At 34.3% G+C, this 24,870-nt stretch overlaps 1 protein-coding gene across 2 annotated transcripts in view; it reads right to left on the bottom strand.

The window, feature by feature from the left end:
* LOC150106289 (WD repeat-containing protein 54-like) overlaps positions 1 to 24,870 on the bottom strand; it is an 89,628-nt gene that overhangs the window by 31,765 nt on the left and 32,993 nt on the right. For both annotated transcript variants that reach the window (XM_090392307.1, XM_090392308.1), the window contains 3 exons: positions 16,449 to 16,499; positions 8,943 to 9,150; positions 1,164 to 1,332 (listed from right to left, as the gene is read on the bottom strand). In XM_090392307.1, coding sequence (XP_090248433.1) covers positions 1,164 to 1,332; positions 8,943 to 9,150; positions 16,449 to 16,499 — 428 coding nt within the window. The remainder of the gene's footprint in view (positions 1 to 1,163; positions 1,333 to 8,942; positions 9,151 to 16,448; positions 16,500 to 24,870) is intronic.

The following is a 24,870-nucleotide window of genomic DNA, read 5'->3' as shown; positions in this document are numbered from 1 at the left end:
TCAATCCTTGATCCACTGTTATTCAATTTGTACACTAATGCATTGGGAAGGATTTGACAGGTGATACAGCTATTTGCTGATGATGATGCAAAGATAGAGTAATCAGGACTGCTGATATGCAGTACTTGCAGAATGATTTGATAGGCTGGAATGGTGGGAATGGGAAAATGGATGTCAGTAAATGTAAAGTCATTCACTTTGTCGTGATTAGATATCCAATGTCAAATTGTATATTGGTGGGATTATGCTAGAAGAAATTGATCAGGCCAGGGCTCTTGGAATGTTAGTATATACGAAGTTGAAGTTCAGGGGCCATTTAGCAAAGATTGGAAATACAACTCAAAAGATAACTGCAATTCTGAAACAAACTTTGACATGTAAAGATAAGGATGTCATTTTGCCTCTTTACAAGGCCTTGATAAGACCTCACTTGGACTATTGTGCACGGGTCTGGTCTTCTAGTTTCTGTTGTGATTTTGATACAGTGGAGAGAGAGAGTGCAGAGTGTTAAAAATGATATGAGGATTGTGGAATACTTATTATGAAGAACAGATTAAGAATTTGAGGACTGCAAACACTAGGAAACAGAAGAAAGAGGGGTGATATCACTGAGACTCGCAAACTTCTGAAAGGGTCATACAGGATTTCAGTTGGAGGACATCCTTGGAACTGAAAATGAATGCCACTAAAAAGTGGGTGAGGGCTAGATTTTTTCTCTCATAGAGTAGTGCATGATTGGAATGGATTATCATTGGATGTTGTGTGCGCAAGCAGTGTGAATGAATTCAAGAACAAGTACGATAGCTGGTGTGTGTAGTATGTGGCCTCCCTAGAAACTCATACTTTTCATATGAAATGAATTAATATTAAATATTACCTTATATATATATATATATATATATACACACACACACACACACACTTATTCTCCCTCTCTCTAGTAATAATAATTTAAAAAATTCAAATAAAACTTTTATTAATCATTAGCAATCCAACCATATCAGAAATGATGTTTCTTTCCAGAAAATACTGTGAACACTATTTTTGATTTGATAAAAGAATAACTAACTACATAAATCATGATGCTCCAATGGAAAGAAACACAAAATAAAATGGATGGTTTGTCCACAACATATACATGTATAATAAATAATAACACTTACAATGCCAGAGTCTTCTGCAACATCCACAGCAGTGATCCACCTAGCATGGGCAGCTACTTCAGCTACTAAATAGTTTAATTTAATGTTAAAAATTCTTAGATGACCAGATCCATATCCTGCAAATATTAAACTTTGCTTCTGGCAGATCTTCAGACTTGTACAAGGATACCTGACCATTTATAAAAATATCAAAATATTTTTAGAATTAGTTAATAAGAGGTGTGTCATTGTTTTTATAGCACTGAATTGAACAAAATAATTCTATTCAATAATCTGTGTTGTAGTTTGGAAATTATTTAGAATGAGTACAGAGATAACTGAGGTTATGAGGAATCAGTATAATATAGACACATGCAGTTGTCAGGCATGCACCCATGTAACATACTATACTGAGGTATGTGCCAACTTGCACATATACGGTTATGAAGTAATTCATATCTGTCAGCAGGATATTTGTCAAGAGTGAGACTACATCAAAACTTACTAGACTTAATGACTTTCCTCCAGATACTGTAAAATTATTTGACTGTTTCATCAACTCAGGATATTATTATTATTATTCCTGATTCCTCCAAGGAGTCCGAAGACTCATCGCGGGAGGACACTTACAACTGTCTCAACCTCTACTACGAATCATCTCCATCAATGCCATCAACTATTTTTGATGGCAAATCATGATTCTCCAATGGAAAGAAACACAAAATAAAATGGATGGTTTGTTCACAACATATACATGTATAATAAATAATAACACTTACAATGCCAGAGTCTTCTGCAACATCCACAGCAGTGATATCCCTAGCATGGGCAGCTACTAAATAGCTTAATTTAATGCTAAAAATTCTTAGATAACCAGATCCATATCCTGCAAATATTAAACTTTGCTTCTGGCAGATCTTCAGACTTGTACAAGGATACATGACCATTTATAAAAATATCAAAATATTTTTAGAATTAGTTAATAAGAGGTGTGTCATTGTTTTTATAGTGCTGAATTGAACAAAATTTCAGCTGCCAAAACAAATTAAACAAATACATAAAAGGAACAGCTATGGGGGTCTCTCTCTTTTCCCAACTCTAGCTAATTCCAACATATTCTGGAAATTTTTTTTCACTTGGGGCATTAATTTGCTACAGATATGTTTTTGCTGTAATGGAATTTCTCCTTGTCTGATCTTCATGAATAAATTGATTCAATAAACCCAAGAATGGATGTTCTCATTCTATGTCAACCAAATGGTGGTCTACAGTTCTCAGTATACAGAAAACCAACTCGGACTGATAAATACATTGATTCTGACTCGCATCATCTTCATGACCCTCAGGTCAGGAAGATGGTGTAGTCAAATTTCTAGTAGGCAGAGTTCATAAAATATGTTTTACAAATTTAGAAAGAGTCTCTTTCTAAACAAAAAAACTATCTATTATCTCTAGTGGTTATAATACAAAAATTACCGATAAAATAATAACTATGGTCATTGTCTTAACTGCCTCAAGAAGAAATTAGCAGAATTTGTATTCCATATGTTAGACTTCCAGAAAAAATAGCAAGACTACTTTGACAGATTGATTTACAAGCTCTTTCTGTCCAGTTCATAAATTTAATATCGTCCCTATCTCTCCTAAAGACAAATATCCTCCTCTCTCTTATCCTGGAGATTACAAAATCTCCTGCTCTTGCAGCATATGTTATTACAGACAGACTGGTCATTTTGCACAAATTCGTCTTAAAGAGCATCGAGAATCTATTTCACCTAAAGAATTCAATAAATCTAGTTTAGCAACCACATTTTCTATAAAACACAGGATTCAGTGGAACAAAACCAAAGTGTTACATATTCTGAAAAGACTGTACAAAGAAAGCTGTGAAGCACACATTCACAATTCAAACCTTAATAAAAACAATTGCCTTAAATTTTCTCAATTTTGGGGAATTATACTAATATTCATGTATTCCATAAATTGTAATTCATTAATTATTTATATTTAAAAATATTTTATTGTAATTATTTTGAGATATCTATTAATGCAGATCGTAAATAGAACATTATACAGAACAGTACATTGCCTATATATATTTAAGTTGTAAGAATTGACAGAAATACAGGAAGATGGTTTGATATAAAATCTGGTATAAGACAAGGGCTCACACTATCCCACTCTCATTCATCATCTACAATGAGTTAGCTCTGCATTAGGAACACCTACCTAATAACACCTTAGTATTTTTCTGTGCAATCATGGCTTGCAGATGCCTAGAAACAGATTCCACAAGGTGTTGAACATTCTCCATGCATAATTCGACCCATGTCCTCTGCAGCAACTCCATCAGTTCACACTCATTCTGTGGAGGAGGATCAGCAGTTCTCACACCATGCTCTAGCACATCCCACACATGTTCAGTTGAGTTAGGGGAGTTTGGGGACCAAGGCAATGTGGCAAATTCATTGTTGTTTTCCTCTTCAAATACTCAGTGGTTGTACAAGCCTGATGAACAAGGTGCGTTGTCCTGTTGAAAGATGCCACTGTGGTCGGGGTAGACCTCCTGCAGATATGGATGAAGATAGCCGGCTAACAGGTCCCTGTAGCATTCACCATTTTGTGTGATGATGACCTAGGGCATGCCAAGAAGAAGCTCCCAAGATCATAACAGCGCCTCCACTGGCCTGTTGAACCCCAACTGTGCAACCAGGAGATAGGGCCTCATGCTGTTTATACCAAATGCAAATTTGGCCATCAGCATGGTGCAGCAGGAAACAGGACTCATCACTCCAAATGACCTTCTTCCATCTGTTGAAGGTCCATTGCCAACATTCCTTGTGATGCTTAGCCATCATCATCATGGGTACCTTTTGTTGGTCTCTGACTGTGGAAATGGGTCGATCTACCCCACTGTTGTACTGGTGGGTGAGCTGTGACTGTTACATGGTGTTGCTGAGATGCCAGCCATGACACTCAACACTAGAATCAACCACTCATGGCTGACCAATGTGAGCCCTCCTGCTTGATGTCTGTTCATGGTTAATCCAGTTTTGGTACAGTAATAAAGGAGCAACCAACAAGTGCAGCTGTTTCTGAAATACTGGCATCTGCCCTCTGGGCTCCAACTATCTGCCTGCAGTCAAATAAGATTGCGTAACTACGTTTTCCCATTACTGGCAAACGTTTACTAATTATGTACACAGGATAGGTATGTCCATTTATAGTGGCTGCATGTGATGTTGATATCATATGGTTCATTGAATATGTAAATCTGAGGGAGGGGGATTCTTAATGCAAAGCTAACTCAGTGTATATGGATCACATTATGAAAGAAAGTGGCATTAAACCTGATGTTAGAATCAAACTTAGCTCTTTGCAGATGATGTATTTCTAGTCACATCAAGTGCAAGTTTTCAGGGTTCTCAGAATAACAGCAGTAACAAATTTGGCACAAAAATCTGTAATAAACAGACTAACACTTTTTGATGTTTTAAGGAAACACTTGTGACATAAAGATTGTATAACATAAGCACGTATTCACAAGAAAGATATTTAATTAACCAAATATTTTGGTCTGGAAATTGCAGACCATCTTCAGTGGCATTACAAGAACAGTTTTAAAAAATACAAGATGGAATACTAACAATAGATCATTTATAAACAGAACAAGCCGTGTGATGTTATATCACTAAGTATTAAAGGGAAATATTTTTAAGCAGAGACATGATTGAATTAAAAATATTAATAATTTTAAATAACAAAATTAATATGAATTAATGAGTCATCCTGATTAGACTTTCCCAGATTTTTGATACAGATATACAGTCATTACGAGAGAGTAAGGCCTCTACACTTTCTTTGAACAAACGTTCAAATTTATAGTGGGATCTATGTAAGAGGAGAGTTTTTGACCAAAGAATGTTGTGGTTAGTTTCTATCCTGTGCTGAGCCAATCCAGATTTTTCGGGTTTGTTGTGATGAATGGAAGATTGATGTTCTTGGATTCCTTTTTCAAGAGAGCGTCCAGTTTGTCCGAAATAGAAGAGATCACAGTTGCAAGGAATTTGATAAACTCCAGGAAGAGACAGTTGAGCATTTGTCTTTAGAAGAAGGAAAATGGGAAGATAATTTATTAATAGGTGAATAAGTAGCTGTTAACTCATATTTCTTCAGAATTCTTGAAATAGGTTCTGAAATACCAGAGATGTATGGAATTGGACAGAGCGGAATGGAGGAAATTGCTGCTGAGCTACCAGTCCCAAGGCTGATGCAACTGATGATGATGGAATTGGAACTCAACGTACTGAATCTTTGTTGTTTCGAAGAGGATCATAAGAATTGAGAAGATGTTGTGTACTCTTTTTGGGAAAGCCATTGAATTTCATGTGCTGTTGGATAGTAGAAAGTTCTTTCTGTAGAAAATTAGAAGTAGAACAATTAATTTTGGCTCTTCTGATTCCTGTTTTTTGACAAGGATGATGGGCAGATTCTTTAAGAATATAACAACCTGTGAAAGTTGGTTTCCTATAAACTGTAGTTGTAAGAGTATTTGAAGGTGATCGGATGAGGAGAACGTCTAAAAATGATAACTGGTTGTTTTTTTTCTATTTCCATAGTAAACTTTATACGACGATGTTGATTGAAATTATTAATATTTTTAATTCAATCATGTCTCTGCTTAAAAATATTTCCCTTTAATACTTAGTGTTATAACATCATGCGGCTTGTTCTGTTTATAAATGATCTATTGTTAGTATTCCACCTTGTATTTTTTAAAACTGATCTAGTAATGCCACTGAAGATGGTCTGCAATTTCCAGACCGAAAATTTGGTTAATTAAATATCTTTCTTGTGAATACGTGCTTATATTATACAGACTAATGCTATGAAAACAGGCAGGTACATAGAATCTTTGGCTGCACCCACAATGGAAAATGTATAGAACAAGTAAAATATTTTACACAATTTTTAGTGAAGGTGGCAAATTAAAATTTGGACTAGACAACAGAGTAAGTAAATCTGGTATGGTGAGGAGCTAGTTGAATAAATTTATATGGAATAAGAGAAATTTGCCAAAACTCTAAACTAGCAGTATATAAGTCAGTATTCAAACCAATTTTATATTATTATGGATCTGAGAGTTGGTTAGAAATAAAGCGATTGAGCATAGATTAGAGACAACAGATTTAACATTTCTGAGAAAATTAAGGTCTGGGATAGGTGCCAATAATGGCAAAATCACATTAAAAATAAAGATATCAGGAAGGAACTTGACACTGTTAGAATTCAAGAACGTGTGAGCAATGCTAACGTAGGGTGGTATGGTCACTTAAACAGAATGGGAGGGAACATTAGCAAATTGTTTGATACCAAGATGGTAGGAAAAAAGATCCAGAGGAAGACCAAGGTCCAGGTGGGTTGATTCAATCAGAAGTGCCTTAGCAGACCAAAATGTTAGATACATCAATATTAGAGTACTGACAAGTAATAGACTAATTTGGAGGAAAATTAACAGGAGATTAGGAATAATGTAAACTTAATCATGTAGTACTCTCATAGCAGCCTGTGCACCCCTTGAGGGTACATATATGGCAATTGATGATGATAATAAAAGAGAAATTAACCAAACCACTAAACTAGTTTACATGACAGTATTCAAACTAAGTCCATGGATATGAGGGTTCTCAGAAAAATTAGGGAGAGCAAACAGGTGGCATAAATGGCAGAATGACATTAAAAATAACATTTAGAAAGGAAAATTGGAAAGGGACTTGACATTGTAAGTAAGGAGGAATTCTGAGCCAAGCTAATCTAAGCTGGTATGGTCACTTAAATAGAATAGGAGAAAACAGATTAGCCAAGCAAGTGTTCGATGGCAGGAAAGAGATCCAGAGGATGACTTATAAGTGGATTGAAGGTATTAGTAGTGCTTTTGAAGATCAAAATGTTGCATTGGAATTATAACAAACAAAAGAAACTAGTAATAATAGACTTAATTATGCAATAATATCATAGTATGTTGTACATCCCTTGAGGATACATATCAGAAAAGTGACAATGAAAAAAGTGTCCATGTCACTAACAGATATAACCTCTTGTTCTCCCCTGATCTTCTATCTGTAAAACCTCTTCAACATTGATCCTATAACAGCCCCTTACTAACTTTAGGTCTCCATCATATCCTCCCTCTTCCCCCTATCCACTAACTCAGTAAATTGCATCAGCTCAACCTTTCCTCATATTCGACATTCCAGAGATCAGAAATATAAGTTATATAAGACTCTGTGGTTCCATGTGTTTGATTAGATCTTTCTTCTTAATTAGCATTCATACTGATGACCCGTTCATTCCTTTGTCATGTATTATTTGAGCACATGATGCTTTATAATTTCAAGTTTTTGTTCTCGTGTTAACCATTTACATTTGTTATATTTATAAGCTTCAGTGAAGTTCCTATTCCCACTATATTCATCTGTAATAAAAATTTGTCAAGTGACCACAACTATTCTGCACCAGAACTGAAGCATGCAATGATACAGCTATGTGTATCATTACTGTGGTATGCTAATATGTAATAAAATATTTACTCATATGTAATAAAACTTAACATTGTCAAGTGACCACAACTATTCTGCACCAGAACTGAAATAATACTCAAGTATGCAATGATACAGCTATGTGTATCATTACTGTGGTATGCTAAATTACCACAGTTTTTAGTAGGGCTGGAATGTCGAGTAATGTAATACGGTATTGTACTACTGTTAAATTATAAACTGTGCTATAGCAAAACCTGTTCCAAACTGTGTAATGCAAGGTATTACTATACCATCTAGACAGTACACGTTGATTGATTTCTGTCAGTATATCAATGGCTTTTTGAGGAAAATAAGAGTGTAGCTCTGATGCATAATGCTTCTGAAATCACAGAAACTGATCAATCTCTGTGGAATGGAATCTAGGATTTTTAAGGATATTTGGGAACACAGACTCAGGCATGGGAGTATTATTCTATATCTCACTGAACTTGGGATTTGTAGAAAGCATGCAGTTGCCTTATCCAGGAGTAGCTGTGATAGCAGAGTAGTATCCCACTCACAAAATGTTAATCCTGTCATATATTTCTCACTGAACTTGGGATTTGTAGAAAGCATGCAGTTGCCTTATCCAGGAGTAGCTGTGATAGCAGAGTAGTATCCCACTCACAAAATGTTAATCCTGTCATATATTAGTGTTGTGGGTAGGCTAAGAGTCAGATATTGGAAACCTTGCTCTAGATACCAAATGGGCACTTAGGGCATCCAAACAATCAGGGGGATTTGAACACAACCTTTTAATTGGAGAGCAGAAAAGCTATCCTCTCAGCCAAGTGGGCGGCTGGCAAACATATAACACTTGATACATCCAAAATTGCTACCCACTTAAGCACTTTGAGTAGGTCTTTTATCATCAGCTGGATTTTGTTCATAAACAAGTTCCAGTATACAAGAGAATGTCTTTTCCAACCCAAGAAAACATTTCTCCACACCATATAGTTATCAAAGTTTTTAGATTCAACTTTGCTTATGGAAAACAGCAAAAATAAAAGTTGATGCAATTATTAACATTAGTTTATTAGGTTTGTTATGATCATTGGTCAGCCTAAATTCCAGTTAATGCTATGTTTTTATTTTATTTTATATTATAGATCATTACATAGATCTACCATGTTTTCCATTTTTCAATTCTAGATTATTATTATATTTTCAAATTTGTTAAACTGAAAGCTTTGATTATGGATGACCAAAAGTAAATTACCCATATCCACTGAATGAGCTAGTTCTTTTTAGGGATTTTTCTCCTTTCCAAACATTGATGGTTCCACTGTCATCAGCACTAACCAACAAATCCTCTTGACTACTGAGATCAGAAATTGCAACTTTGTGCTCCCTTAAAGTTTCCAAGAGGGTGATATCATGTCCACCTAATGGAACATGAAATATAAGGATACTTCCATCATGTGCACCTAGTTACAAAGAGAAGAAAAATGAAGACATGAAGATTAAAAGTAGAGAAAATAAATCTGAGTCAAACTGCACAAATGACTTAAGACACTCATATTAAGCTGTTTTATAACAACAAAATACATTTGACTACATTGTAAAGTTTTATAATAAGAAACTTGCATACTGCACTGCTAAAATATGCTTGGCATTCTATAATTAATGATCAAGAGATCAAGAAACATTTCTTTCAACAAAAGCTGCTCAGTAACTTCAGTAAAGTGGCCTCATATTCCTAAAACAAATATCATCATGGCCAATGTAGAACAAGAAGTAAAAACACTACAGTATCCAAGGAAAATTAAAACATTATTATTTTAAAGATGGAATCAGGAGAATGATGCCATGCACATGGAGATCACATATGAAATACTGTATAAAAATTACACAGAAGATTAGTAAACTAATCAAAAATTTATTAAACTTCCTTCTGGCTACTTGAAAATAAGGTATATGAAAATTACACAGAAGATTAGTAAACTAATCAAAAATTTATTAAACTTCCTTCTGGCTACTTGAAAATAAGGTATATGAAAATTACACAGAAGATTAGTAAACTAATCAAAAATTTATTAAACTTCCTTCTGGCTACTTGAAAATAAGGTATACTCTAAATATCCTGTGATATCTAGAACATGCAGGAGCACAGTTATATGCCTTCCTTCTGGTTAACTGTGGATAGTAAAGAATATCTGACTCACAGCTTTTCCAAATATTCGTCATAGCTGTTAACACTATAATGTGATTAGAGTAAGATGCAAAATCATATAAAATATTCAGTGGATTTTGTATAGAAAATCAGGAACTTCATTGATTATACTTTAATGATCAGTTAGCAAGCTTAAAAGTCTACCGAAAACAAACATTAAAGCTACTGGAAATACTTAAAAAGAAGAGCTATACTATGGTGGCACAGGTCACAGGTTGATAATCTCTTTATGGAAAATTTTAAAGAGAAAGCTTTAAAATACTATCATGATATAATTGTGATTTGGAAGAAGAAAACTACAGACTTGTCTAGAATATATCAATCATCTCAGCCAACAATCCAGTTTATTTTGGAAATGAAAGATAATAGAACATTACTATTTCTTGATCTGTAGCATACTTTCCAATGTAGCAGCCTTTCTACATCTATCTCAGATCCAGAGTACAGTAATAATATACAATTGCATACTATTTGGCTACTTCTATACTGGTGTCCAAAATTAAGGCTGAACACCATTTTGGTTCAACCTCAAATTCAGATGAATCAGCTTGTGGCAATTTGTATAACTGACGATTTCAAGTAGAAAGCAGGTACAAATTCAAATGTTTGAATTGTAAGTGGAGGTCACGTGGTAGCAATTAACAGTATAAAAGACAAAAGGCTGTGCTAAGTGAATTGTGTTTGAAGGAAGCTCTTTTTGTGAAGGAATAAAAGTTGCAAGCTTGGATGTCTTGTAACATCTAAAAGCCATCGTCTAGATGATTTCTGTGGGGAGGAATTATTAGAAAGCTTGAAGGCTGTAGAATTACTGATATTGCCAGAGAATTTGGAATCTCACATAGCACTGTATCCTGACTCTAGGCAGAATTTCAAACCAATGGAATGTGTTCCAGATGTTTGCTAAGAGATCGCCCTCACTTCATCATGGAGCATGAAGACAGATTTTTGGTTATAAAAGCAAAATTGTAATTGATCCACTATGGCTCCTTCAAGTACAGATATCACGACAAACTGTGGCAAGACATCTGAAACTAGTAGGCCTATGTGCCTGTAGTCTGCATACTTTTATCCACACTCACTATAGAGCAGTGTTTTCAGTGATGTATCCATAAAAATTGGACAAGACAGCAATGACTAAGGTACCCTTTACAGATAAAACTGGTAATGCTTACCATTGCAAAAATGTTATTGAAAGGGATAGATACAGCAGTGCCATGGTCATGGTGTGGGTAGGCATTATACTTAATGGATGCACCGAACATGCTGGAAAAAGGTACTACTGGTGAACGATATTGCAACAAAGTTCTTCAATGTCATGTTCAATTGTTGCATGGTGCTTTAGGCCAAGAATTTATTTTTATGGATGACAATGCCATACCACGTCATACTTGAGCAGTGGAGATACTTCTGGAGACCTAGGATATCAATCGAATTAAGTATCCAGCACATTCCCCAGATCTCAGCTCCACATAGAACATGTTTGGAATGCAATAGGGAGATGCACTACTGCTTGAAATTGCCCTCTATAAAACAAACAAGGCCTTACTCTGAAGGAGGAGTGGGCTAGTTTGCCTCAAAAACTCCTGAATCACTTGCTGCTAAGCCTGGTACGACGTTGTGAGAGCTGCATTACAATTCAGGATGGACATATTCCATACTGAAATGTGTCTCTGCATAGTTTTCTGTAAGCACTGTACATTAATTCCTTAACTCCCTCCTTAGGAAATTTGTAACTTTTGCCCAAAAATGTATTGCAATTTAATTTGTATGAAAATTATAACACATTTTTTGCATAATATAATTTAGTAGTATGCTGGCAATAAATTTATGTCCACATTTGGCTGTAGTCATGAAAATGAAAATTTTTTTATATATGAACTGCATTTTTAAAATATACATTTTAAAAATGCAGTTCGTCCTTAGTGTTTGGAAACCAGTGTATATGAGAAATATGATGCCACTGAAATGGCTCTCAATATCACTTAAAGATCTAACTCTCAATGATGAGACTTCAGTAAATGTAAAAAACTGGTCTGAGAAATAGCCTTCACCATAATTCATGCCCTGTAAAAAGGAATATACTGTGCATTATGTGATATATAGGTCAACTCAATGCGAAGTTACTATACATGCAAACTCTTTGATTATGCACAGGTAAAACATGGATGAAAACAAGAATATAATTTTTTGAGAGATAGCAATCTCTCAATTATCTGACCTTCAAAATGAATAACCCACCATTCAACTAACTGTTGAATGGTAGGTTATTATTCAACTCACTGTTGAATGAGTTTGTGTGTCAAATGACTTCTGATACAGGCCATGTATTTGTGCTTTCAGTTATACAACTTTTCAATTATCTGACCAGAAAATTGCTCTCTCACTGTGGTTGGATAATTGAGGGGTTATATGTATATAGTTCCTCGATGTGAGTCATTAATATCAATGAAAAAACAAGCTTGAAAGGCACAAAGTGAAATAACTCTGCTCCACATAAATCAAATGAATGATATATAATAATTAATCCAATCTACATAGTCTGCTATGTCTGTTTTGCAGAGAGCAGAGGAATTCTGCCACTTCTATATATGACTAATTCATTTAGATGAAATTCTCTTATAATGGTTTAATTTTATTTCCCTGCTCTCCATTGTACAAATTTGCAAGCCCAGGTCTTTCTAACCAAGCACTGTACACTATATTTTCACAATTATGTTAATCAAAATATCATACTGGTCCTTTCTTAAAATGAGTCCATGCAAAAAATAACAATCAGGGTAGCAATTATGTTCTCATATTCTGGATCATATATATTATTTACAATTCAAAATTACCAACAGAAACTGATTACAGGTACATTTTGTTTAAGTGCAGTACTGCTAGAGGCTATGATTTAGCTAATATTCTAAACAAAAAACATAACATACAAGATAGAATAATATACAAAGTATATTGCACTATATTTGCATGACTGTTTCCCTGTTCATAAAGACATGGATGATGAGGTTAACTAGAGTTAATAAAGTTAAGAGGTTCAGTAAACAGAATTATAATATGATTATAAGGATATCTTTATTTTTCTGGGAGATGAATAAAGTTTTGTCAATGTTATACATTGACTATGTCTGTGAAAAACTACATCACTTATAATATAATTTTATTGACATCTCAACATCTCTGTAGACTGCCCATGTGTATGTATGTATGTATGCATCTAAAAAACACTGATACAAATTCATTAAAAAACATGCTATAAGTCAAAGTAGGATAAAAGCTAAAATAAAGATCTAAGATGTTATTACATACATGATTATGAATACACACATACACAGTACTCAACAAATATGCTTATCCACTTGCCTGTGGTGAGTAGCTGCAGACAGGGTGACAACACAGAATATTTTTATTTAATAAAAAATAACTTTCTAAACAAAATATTTTTAAGAAAAACACAGATGCAACATCACCAATCACTTTATACAACTCCTACTGACTTATTAGGACATTAAAAATTGGATAATGGGGCAAGTAAATTTTTTTGCATAATCTGTTGAGTCCTGTATATATGTGGGGGGAGGGAGGGGCTAGAAAGTTCTGATATACACCTAGAAGAAAAATGATATTCAAGCAACTCATATAAAAACAAGAAAACGTAGCAGTTTTATGAAGGTAACTTATGCTCTTATATTGTTATATCCTTGTATGTTCTTTCTTGTGGTTATATCAGTTGCTTTAATATCATTTTTGTTCTTGTTGTTTATCAGAACTATCCAGCTCCCCTCCCACTGTATATATAAACATGTAGACATTGCTGGTTTGGACTATGTTACTAAGAGTTTATAAGGCACAACACCGGAATAAGATTGACATTTATTTTAATTAACAACACAATATTTCATCATCATTGCACAGAATTTCTTCAAGTGTAAACATATAAATTAGTAGACAAGACGGTAAAGACTAACAAAGGTGACAACCATTATGTAGTTATAGAAGGGACTGATGTCATTTTAAAACATTTCTAATCGTATGTTGCATTGTTCAGTACATTGTACATGTATTTGCCTGGCTAATGAAGGCTAGGATGTATTCAGACAAGTTGATACTTGGGTTAATATTGAAATGATTAGGATCTAATGCCAATTCAAAGACTCCAAAATTTTAGTTCACTGGCCAAGCTCAACAACAAGAAGCAGAAGTCTTTGCCATAAGTAACAACCTAAAACAAATCGTACATCTACCTACTCAAATTCCTGATAACCTGCTTCACTCTCCAAAGTATTTAAAAAAAAAAAAAAAAACCTGTAGAGGCACCGGTCTTCTTGGCAACAGTGACCACAATCTTGTACAGGTCTCCACTCCCAACCTCATAACTTTCCTTTGGCACTACAAAGGAGACAACTGGGATGACCTCCAGAATTTCTAATCCTCTTTTCCTGACTATTGTTTCCACTCATCTGGTACTAACACGAACAGTCAACGAGTTAGAAATTATTCTCACTGGCATGAAAACCTTCATCCCCAGTTCAAGGCATAATCGTCATCTGCTTTCCAAGCCCTGGTTCAACCGAAAGTGTACCAAAGCTGTTGAAGAAAAAAAATTTAGTTTACTGCAAGTGGCTCACTTCAAGAACTCCAGATTCATACACACCTACGCCAAAGCATGCAATACATGCAAATCAGTCATCAACAGATCCAAATCTGATTTCATAAAGACCAACAGCAAAAACTTACCTACTGTCCAAATGAAAGCTGTGTCTTCTGGTGTCCCTCGCTAAGACCGCTGAATGCAATTTCTGCTCTCCTGCACCCCTCTCTCATCCTGATGGCATCACTGTTACTTCACCCAAAAATAAAGCTGACTTCCTGGCATCACTCTTTTCCTCAAACCCTGCATTTCTTTCCCTGATGACCAACCAAGGGAAAGAAATCACCTCCTACCATATCGGAATCCAAGCAATTTATGCATCTTTTAGTTTTTCAACAAAACAAAATCATGAAACCTGATATCATCTCTCTAATTGTTCTCCATCCTTGGGCTCCAGAATTAACACCTGTCATCCACATCATCTCTATATAATCTATTAAACATATCTGTATTTATTCCAATGCATGGAAGCAATTTCGTATCCATCCTATTCTTAAAAAGGATGATAGAAGTCAACCATCAAACTACTGACAAATTGCCATCACCTCAGTCCTTTCCAAAATAATGGAGAAAGTCATCAACAGTCAACTCCTCCACTACTTAGAAGACCATCATGAATTCTGCCATTCAAGATCTGCAGCTGACTTTGTAACTTTGAAATGTGCCATGGAAAGGTTGGAAGAAACTTGTGCTGTCACCCTTGACATTTCCAAGGCCTTTGACCATGTGTGGCTTCGTCACCTGCTTAACAAATTGCCATCCTTTGATCTCCCTGTCACCCTCTGTAATTTGGGTAGCCAGCTTTCTCTCTGGTCATTCTCTGTGAGTCATGATAGATGGCTTCCTCTCTTTGAGTTTCACCATTGATGGTGTGCTTGTAGGCTCTGTCCTATTCCCTATCTCTTGTTCAGAAATTACCAACTTGCAATCACCATTAATCCTATCCACAGCTTTGCTGATGATAATACTCTCCACTCATCCTAGTCATTCAAAAAACCATGCAATACTCTGACATCCCAGGATTTTAAGGGTATCCTGAGATGTCAAAGGATTTTAAGATCATCTACAACCAGCACCTTAAACATTGATCTTCATACTATCCTTCAATGGGGAGAGGACAACCTTGTCATGTTCAATGCCACCAAAACACAGTCGTGTCTTTTCTCTTGCAAAAGAGATCTCAGCTCATCCCCTACCTTCAGTAACACACAAATCATCAGACAAGATTAGATCTCTCTGTTTGGACTAACATTTACCTCCAGTCTCTCCTGGCATAAACACATCACAACAATAGTTTCCTCAGCATCCAAGAAACTAGGCATCCTCTTTTGTTCAAAAGGCTATTTTACACCCAACCAACTCCTAACTATATACAAATCCTAAATCCACCTTTGGTTAGAATACTGCTCACATGTTTGGGATGGTGCACCTAAAACTTCCCTTAAAATCCTTGATGCTATCCAGAGGTGAGCAATTAGGTTCAATTATGATCCCTCTGGAAACTATCATTCTTTCACTTTCAGCTGCACCTATTAATACAAAAGTAGCTGCTTCCCAGTATCCCTTTAACTATGCAACTGTAAACACACCAAACCTGCTTCTCCTCTTCCTCTGGAACAGCCTTCCTCATAAAAGTACTCCCAAACAATTACAACTCGCAGTTCTTCAAAAAAATAAAAATATCAATAGTAAACTTCTGTCTCAGTCCTCACCTGCATCTCACACATGGTACTGATGTGCTTATAGGTCTCCTGACCTCTCATGTATGAGATCAATATAAAAAAAAAAAGTTTTCTATATATATATGGCATCAATATAAAAAAAAGTTACACCCACACATATATACATGTTTAAATCTTTAAATAACATTCTCTAAATTTTCAAAAGAAATGCAGCGTACTTACCTGCACAGAGTAAACTGCTGCCACAAGCTGCAAAACCTCTTGCAAAAGTTTCTATAGCAGTAATAATAAATAAATATATATGTATAGAGAAGAGCAATATGCACTGCATTGAAATTTTTTATATATGTATAGAGAAGAGCAATATGCACTGCATTGAAATTTTTTACCAGTACAAAAATTTTTATTCCTATGATCCTTATTTTAGGTGCATTCCAAAAAATTTTATAACCACCCAAATAGATTCATTTTGAATGTCCATCCATCTATCTATATGAAAATAACAACTCTACTCTGATCAGATGGATTTTAATAAAATCTAGTACAGATAGTTCCTGACTTTACAAGTTAATTTATTCCTAGCACATACTTGTAAAGCAGGAATTTATTTCCCACAGATGTAATGTTAAAAACAGGGGTCATGTTCTCAACAATAAAATTTGATCCTAGTAATTAATTTAAAAGAAAAAAAATGTTTAGGCTTAAACAATGATTTGTTTATCCAAAGAAATGAAAACTCCAATTTTTTTTTTTTTTTTTTTGGAAAAATGCAAAGTACAAAACCACAGTCTTTAAAATCACACAGATTATAAGTTATTTGTTTCCAAGAGTTTCTCTTTTCTTTATAAATTTTACTAGCATGCATAAGCATTTTTTTAAATCTATAGCAACTTTTCTGGTGAAGTCAAAATCTGAATCTTGAGAGCTAAAAAAATCTCACTTGCTTTTTTTTTTCTCTGTTGATAAGCTTTGTCAAGTTCCTTGAGAGCGAAGGAACGAACGGGATATACAGCTCTCATATCTTCTTCCTTAGCTACTTCATTTTACCATTTCAATGAGGCCTTGATCTCTAAGCTCTCCATAATAATGTGCTTGAAGAAGATCAGTGGCATCAGTTGTAGAAACCTCAAGCTGCAATTAATTGGTCATCATCAAATTCCTGATATGTATCCTAAAGGGGGTGTATACAGGATATGATAGTACTACATGAAAAACTTACATCATTACTAACTTCCTATCTACAATTTTCCTCCAACTCCAACCTGTCAAGACTCCAACATTATCAGATCTTATATTTCTGTCTTCTAAGGCACTTTTTACTGTATCAATACATCTATATCTTGGTCTTCCTCTGGGTCTTTTTCTTGTGAACATCACAAAGAACACTTGTTTTGCTAATCTTTCCTTTCCCATTCTATTTAAGTGACCATACCACCTGAGATTAGCTCTGCTAACACATTCCTGAAAGCTAACAATGTCAAGTTGTTTCCCAATATCCTCATTTTAAATATGACATTGCCATTGATGCCATCTATTCACGCCCTCTAATCTTTCTCAGGACTCTCATATCTGTGGTCTCTAGCCTTTGGTAAAGTGTTTTATTTCTAACCCAGCTTACAGACCAATAAGTTCAAATTGGTTTGAACACTGTCTTGTATACAGCTAATTTAGTGTTTTGACTAATTTCTCTCTTATTCCATATAAAATTTATTCAGTTGACTTCCTACCATACCAGCTTTGTTGATTCTATTGTCTATTTCCACATTTAATTTATCATCTTCACTAAAAATCATGCCAAAGTAGGTGAAATGTTTTACTTGTTCTATAGATTCTCCATTCACAATGCAGTTGATATTTTAAATGCTTCTACCTATTTTTACTGTCTTTGTCTTCTTGTTCCTGACTTCATACATATCTATTACAACAGTTATTCAATTTAGTCAGGGAATCTTGCAGACTTGTACTGGATTTATTTAGAAATATAACATCATCTGCATAAAGTAAAGAGCTGAGATTAACATCTCCAGTTTTGATATCTGTTTTAATACCACTTTCCTTCATAATGTGATCCATATAGATAATGAATAATGAAAGGGATAATGTACATCTTTGTCTTACACCAGAATTAACATTAAACCATCTTCCTGTTCTTTCTCCAATTCTAACTAGTGACTTACAACTCAAATAAAGACTAAGTATTGCTTGATATAATGCTACACTGACACCATACAACTGTAGCGTTTTGAATAGCTTCTCTCTTGGCACTTTATCATATGCCTTTTGCAGGTCTACAAAACTTAAATACAGATCTTTGCTATATTTCTACGATTTCTCAACTATTTGTCATAAAGTGAAAATCTGATCCTGACAGCCTGTATCCAGCTTGTTCTTCACCAAGCTTCCTTTCCACAATCCTTCTCAACCATTTCTCAAGTATACTTGCATGAATCTTACCAGGAACACTCAGTAGGGAAATATCTCTGTAATTCTCACATTCAGTTTTATTTCTCTTTTTATATATGGGTACTATGAGAGCTCTACTCCAATCAATGGGAATTCGTCCCTCTGTCCTGACTTTCTGAACTATGCAGTGCAGCCCCTGCCAGACTTTTATACCTCCATACTTCAGCATTTCTGGTCGAATATCATTTCCTGCTGCCTTTCCACATTTCAGGCTTTTGATGGCTTTTTCTACTTCAAGTAATGGATATGTATTCCTGATTGCATGCCTGTTGAGTGTTTTTTTACCACTGTGTTGTCACTGATTGTTTCATTTAGCAATTTTTCAAAGTAATTACTCCATACATCAAAGATATCTTTTTCTCCAGTTTTCACGTCACCTGCCTCATCTCTAATTCCTTTTACAGCATTCTTTCCTCCATTTCTGAGCTTTTTCAATAACCTCCAGAATATCTTGCCACCTTCTTGATATTTATTTTCTATGTTCTTACCAGTCTTCTCATGACTTTTGTTTAGCTAGTTTTACAAAGTGTTAGCTTTCTGACATTTGTCTTTGTATTCTCTAAGAGTACAAGATTACTTATTTTTCAGGAACTTTTTATATGCTTTCTTCTTTTTCTTCACTGTGTCCACCATGGAGTTCTGATTTTTCTATCCTTACAGACAACCTCGTCACATGCTTCTCTAGCTGAATCAATCAATGTTTTCTTCAGGATTTGCCACTGAATCTCCAAGGTTTGGTAATTCTTTCATTTTTTTTTGAATAATGTTTGTGTATTTTAGTCTACAGTTCACGTCTGAGAGCTGCTCAACTTTAATTCGCTTTAAAACGTCTTACATGTTCTTCTTTTCAATATGAATTAATGAATAATTAATTGGTTAGCAATATTAATTACTGTTTCATTTTGTACAGTCTTTGCTGGTTCATGAAAACTTTTTATGACCATTTCAGTCAATTTCGACCAAAAGACCATAGGTTCATATCACACCATGGCATGGATGTTTGTGAAATTTTTTAGGTAGTAAATGATTTTTGTTGATTAATGTGAAATCATCAGCCTATTTATTGGAGGCCTGAAATAGCTTGAAAAAAAAAATTACATGTTTGGTCTCTAGAGGAGGAGAAATGGATTATCTCACACTCAGCCTAGTCATGGTGCTAAATGTTTTCTTGTGTAGTGAGACCTTGTGGAATTTCCATAATTATACAGTGACATGTGTGCCACAGTAGAAATTAAATTCATGTTACAGATAATTTGTCTCATGTATCATAAGACATCCTAAGTGCGAGCAATAAGGAATAAAGAACAATAAGGAATTTGCACAATAGAACTACAGCACATGTGCCAAATTAGAATCCTCTATACACGTAACTGCATGTTTGCTAAGTTAAAAATTATTGGATGAATAATGTAATTAAATTAAATTATTAACAATACAAGCTATTTAATACAATTGAGTATAACAATTCGTTATACTCAATTTGGGTGGGTAAGGCAGTCATTATGATTAAGGTTTGGGTTGATGAAATAATGCTTCAGTACTTTCTTTGAATAGCTGTTCATATCTGTATATAGTTTGGTGTTTCCCCACTGGAAAATGTAAACAATAGGATCCAAACTGTTGATCAAATCCAGATATGAACAACTATTTAAAGAAAGTACCGAAGACTACTTCATCGACCAAACTTTAATCATAACAATTGCCTTGCCATCCCGAAAGGTGGGGAATTGTTATACTGAACTGTGTTAAATAGACTGTATTATTATATATTATATTATATTATATTAATAATTTAACTTAATTATCATTTTCATACATAATTATCATACAAGATGTTACATCCAGGTTAATGATCAGGGAAAAGGAAGAGTAGCCATAGTATTCGACACTAAATATGAGGATAATCTGCTTGAATGGCAGGCTACATCAAGTAGTCATGTGGTTACATATCAGAAATGGGGAATTGGACAATGAAACTTATTTGTGCCTATGGTTCCAAAGAATGTTCTACTAAGGAAGAAGTGGAAGAATTCTTTGAGGTACTAGAGAAGCCAGGAAAAAAAAAAAAAAAAAAAAAAGGGAAAAAAAAGAGGAAAAGTTGGTCCTTGTTAGAGATCTAAACAGCAGAGTAGAAAATGAATGATTACCAGACCTAGAAATGTTTTGACAAAATTTGGAGAAAAGAGCAAAGCTAATAATAATGGTACGTACCTGATGGATTTCTGTTCAGGACATGGACTAGTTAGTAATAACGCAATGTTCTAGCATAAAAATGTGCACATGGAAAGATGATGCAAAAAATAAAAAATGTCTCAATGACTATGTTATTGTTGATTGTGATGTTTTCCCACTGGTTCAAGACATGAGCACACAGAAGATTTGAAACTGGGAGTGATCATCATTTAGTTTTAAATAGGATATAATTGTATTTCTTATTTAAAAGAAGAGCATGTAAGAAATCTTTAAAATGACAAAGCTGAGAAGCTTTCAGAAGTCAACTGTAAACTCAAATACACAAACATTATTCAAGAAAAAAAGAGTTTGACATCAAGAACTAAACCTTGGAGATTTAGTGGCAAACCCTGAAGAAACATTGATTGACTGATTCAGCCAGAGAGACATGTGATAAAGTCATCTGCAAAGATAAAAAAAATCAGAAATCCATGGTGTAGTAGGAAGTTAAAGAGGCAGTGAAGTAAAAGAAAATAGCATATTAGAATTTCTTGGCAAGTAAGTCAGATTGTGTTCTTAAAAGAACACAAAGAAAAACTTAAGAAAGTAAAACTGAATTAACAAAAAGTCAAGGACGCAGAAAATAAATATCAAGAAGGTGACAATATATTCTGGAGACTATTGAAAAATCTTAAAAATGGAGGAAACAGTATAAAAGGAATCAGAGATGATAAAGCTGACATGAAAACTGAAGATAAAGATATTCTAGATATACGGAGTAATTACTTTGAATGGTTCCTAAATGAAACAAAAAGTGGCATGCAATCTGGAATACATATCAAATACTTGAAGTGGAAAAAACTGTCAAAAACATGAAATGTGGTAAGGCAGGTGGAATAGATGATATTCAATCAGAAATGCTCAAATATGGACATATAAAAGTTTTACAGTGACTATAATGAATAGTCCTGAAGGCCTGGTGAGAGAGTCAAATTCCAGATAATTAGACTACGGTTCTCATAGTACCATCTAAAAACAGGGATATAAAACTGAATATGGAAATTACAGAAGAATTTCTCTGCTGGGTATTCATGTTAAGATTTATGCAAGTATACTTGAGAAAAGGCTAAGAAAAATTGTGATATAAAAAGGTGAAGAATAAGCTGGGTTCAGACCAAAGAGATTGTCCAGATCAAGTTTTTACTTTAGGACAAAGAGTTGAGAAATCTTGGAAATATAAGTATTTACAAAACTTAAATATAAGAATTTAACTTTTGTAGATCTGGAAAAGGCATATGACATGGTCAAGAGAAAAGCTGTTCTCAACTACATACAGTGTAAATAGGACATTATATTGAGCAATACAGTCAATATTTGAGTTGTAATTCAGCAGTTAGAATTGAAGGAGATACAGGAAGATGGTTTGATGTTAAATCAGGTGTGAGACAAGGGTGCACATTATCGACACTTATTCATTTACTGTTATATTTATGGATCACATTATGAAGTGAAGTGGTATTAAACTTGATATCAAAATTGGAGATGTTAATCTCAGCTCTTTAATTTATGGAGATGTTATACTTCTAAAGAAATCCAGTACAAGTCTGCAAGATTCCTTGACTAAACTAAATAACTGCTGTAATAAATTTGGTATGAAAATCAGCAATAAAAAGACAATGAAAACAGGCAGAAACACTGAAAACATCAACTGCATCTTGAATGGCGAACTTATAGAATGAGTAAAATATTTCAGCTACTTGGGCAGAATATTTAGTAAAGATGGTAAACTAAATATGGAAATAGACAACAGAATTAGTAAAGCTGGTATGGTAGGGAGTCAACTGAATAAATTTTTATGGAAGAGAGAAAATTAGTCAAAACAATAAGCTGTATACAAGACAGTGTTCAAACCAATTTTAACTTATGGATCTGAGAGCTGGGTTAGAAATAAAACACTTCATCAAACACTGGAAAACTCTGATATAAGAGTTCTGAGAAAGATTAATGGAATAAACAGATGGCATCAGTGGCAGTAGCTTATCAAAAATGAGGATATTAGGAAAGACATTGCTATCATTCAGGAATGTTAGTAGAGCTAATCTTGGCAGGTATTATCACTTAAACAGAATAGGAGAGGGAAGGTTAACAACACAAGTGTCCTTTGCCATTATGGCAGGGAAAAGACTCAGAGGAAGACCAAGATTTAAGTGATTTGATACAGTGATGAGTGCCTTAGAAGACAGAAGTACATGAATTATCATATCATATCATATCATATCATAATCATATCATATCATAATCATATCATATATCATATCATAATACTGGAGTATTGACAGATAACAGATTAATCTGGAGGAAAACTGTTGACAGGAGGTTAGTAATAATGTAACTTTTTCATGTATAATTATCATAATATTATGTACACTCTTCTCATGAGGGGGATATATGTCAGAAATTTGATGATGATTTATCATATTCAGCCCAATAGTTTTTAACTTAGCAAATGTAGAACTGTATGTATAGAGGATTCTAATTTGGTGCAATGTGCTTTACTGTTCTATTATTCAAATTCCTTACTATTGTTCTTTGCTCAAATTGAGGAAGTCTCAGGATACATAAGATGGAATATTTGTAAAATAAATATAATTTCTACTGTGACACACATGTGACTATATAATTATGGTACTAAATATATGCTAGGTTTATAGTTTTCAGAAGAAAGCTGCAAAAATATGGATGTTTCTTAATACTGAAGACATTTCTCCACTGCTTCATTTAAATATATGACTGGCCATGATCTTCCTATGGAAAAATTAAAAGTTAATTTTTTCATACATATCGCAAAGCAGGAAGGCTGGATTTTCAAACACACACACACACACACACACAAAATTAAAAAATCAGGTGTTTGTGGAGCCTCACAGTAACACCAAGATTTGCATAAAAAACAAACAAAAAGACATAGGTTAATTTTAGTCATTGCTTATAGTGACAGGTATGAATTTAGAATATAGATTCCTTACCCAAGAAGCATTCTATTTAAAACTTTGTTCAGCAAGATGGATAGATGGTGAGTTAGTAGGATAGATAGAAAGTAGTCTATGAGTGGTTCAACTGTATAATGAAAGGAATATCTCTTGATGATAATCATATTGTTGACTGGCAAAATTATAGGTAGCTAAAAATTCATTCCTTTTATTATTATTTCTTGAGCATCTCCATGGAGTCTCAAGATTCATGAGAGGTTTACACTAACGATATCTCTCCTTGAGCTCATTCACTACTGTCTAAGTACAGACAACCAGTCTTTGCATCCTTGCTAATCTCACTCTTACACAATTTCTGGGGATGAACAATTTCCTTGCTCTCTCCCTTCCTGTCATGTATTGAAAAATTTCCTCTGTGTCAATCCTGTAAAACCTCCTTAATAGCATATATATTTCTGTCATATCCTCTCTTATTTGTCCATCAACTGGACTTTTGTAATCCACAAACCTTCAATATATCTTCACACTGAAAGCATTTCATACACATAACACTGTCTTAGTCATTCACCTCTGGATCCTCTCTGACAGATTCTCATTGTAAAGGAACCCAAGCAACCAGATCTGTGCATAGTAGTAATAAAGTCCACATGTAGTCTTCTCAAAGTCTTATAAATAGGGATAATAATCTTCTTATCTCTGTTTGTCAGTGTGTTCTTCAGCAATCGGATAATACAAAGTGTGATTTTAGCTACTTTTTGCAATATGTCCTCTAAACTTCAATTCCTTGTCTAAAATCACCCGCAGATCTTTAGTTTCATCAATTTCCTGCAACCCAGTTCTCTCAATATAGGACACGATTTGTAATCCCATCATTCCAGGGTGAACGATATTACACTTTTCCACATTAAACTTGCAGCCAATAACTTTAGCCCATACTTCAAGCTTATTTAAAATACTTCAAGATCTCTATATCATCTTTATTAACTATTGCTCTATCCAGTTTTGCATCATCAGCAAGT

The sequence above is a fragment of the Typopeltis vanoorti genome, chromosome 5 (assembly GCF_054136105.1).
Source record: "Typopeltis vanoorti isolate ZY-2024b chromosome 5, IOZ_Tvanoo_1.0, whole genome shotgun sequence".
NCBI classification, from domain to species: Eukaryota; Metazoa; Arthropoda; class Arachnida; order Uropygi; family Thelyphonidae; genus Typopeltis; species Typopeltis vanoorti.
Note: the sequence above shows the minus strand (reverse complement) of the source record. Positions and strands in the feature narration are given on the sequence as shown.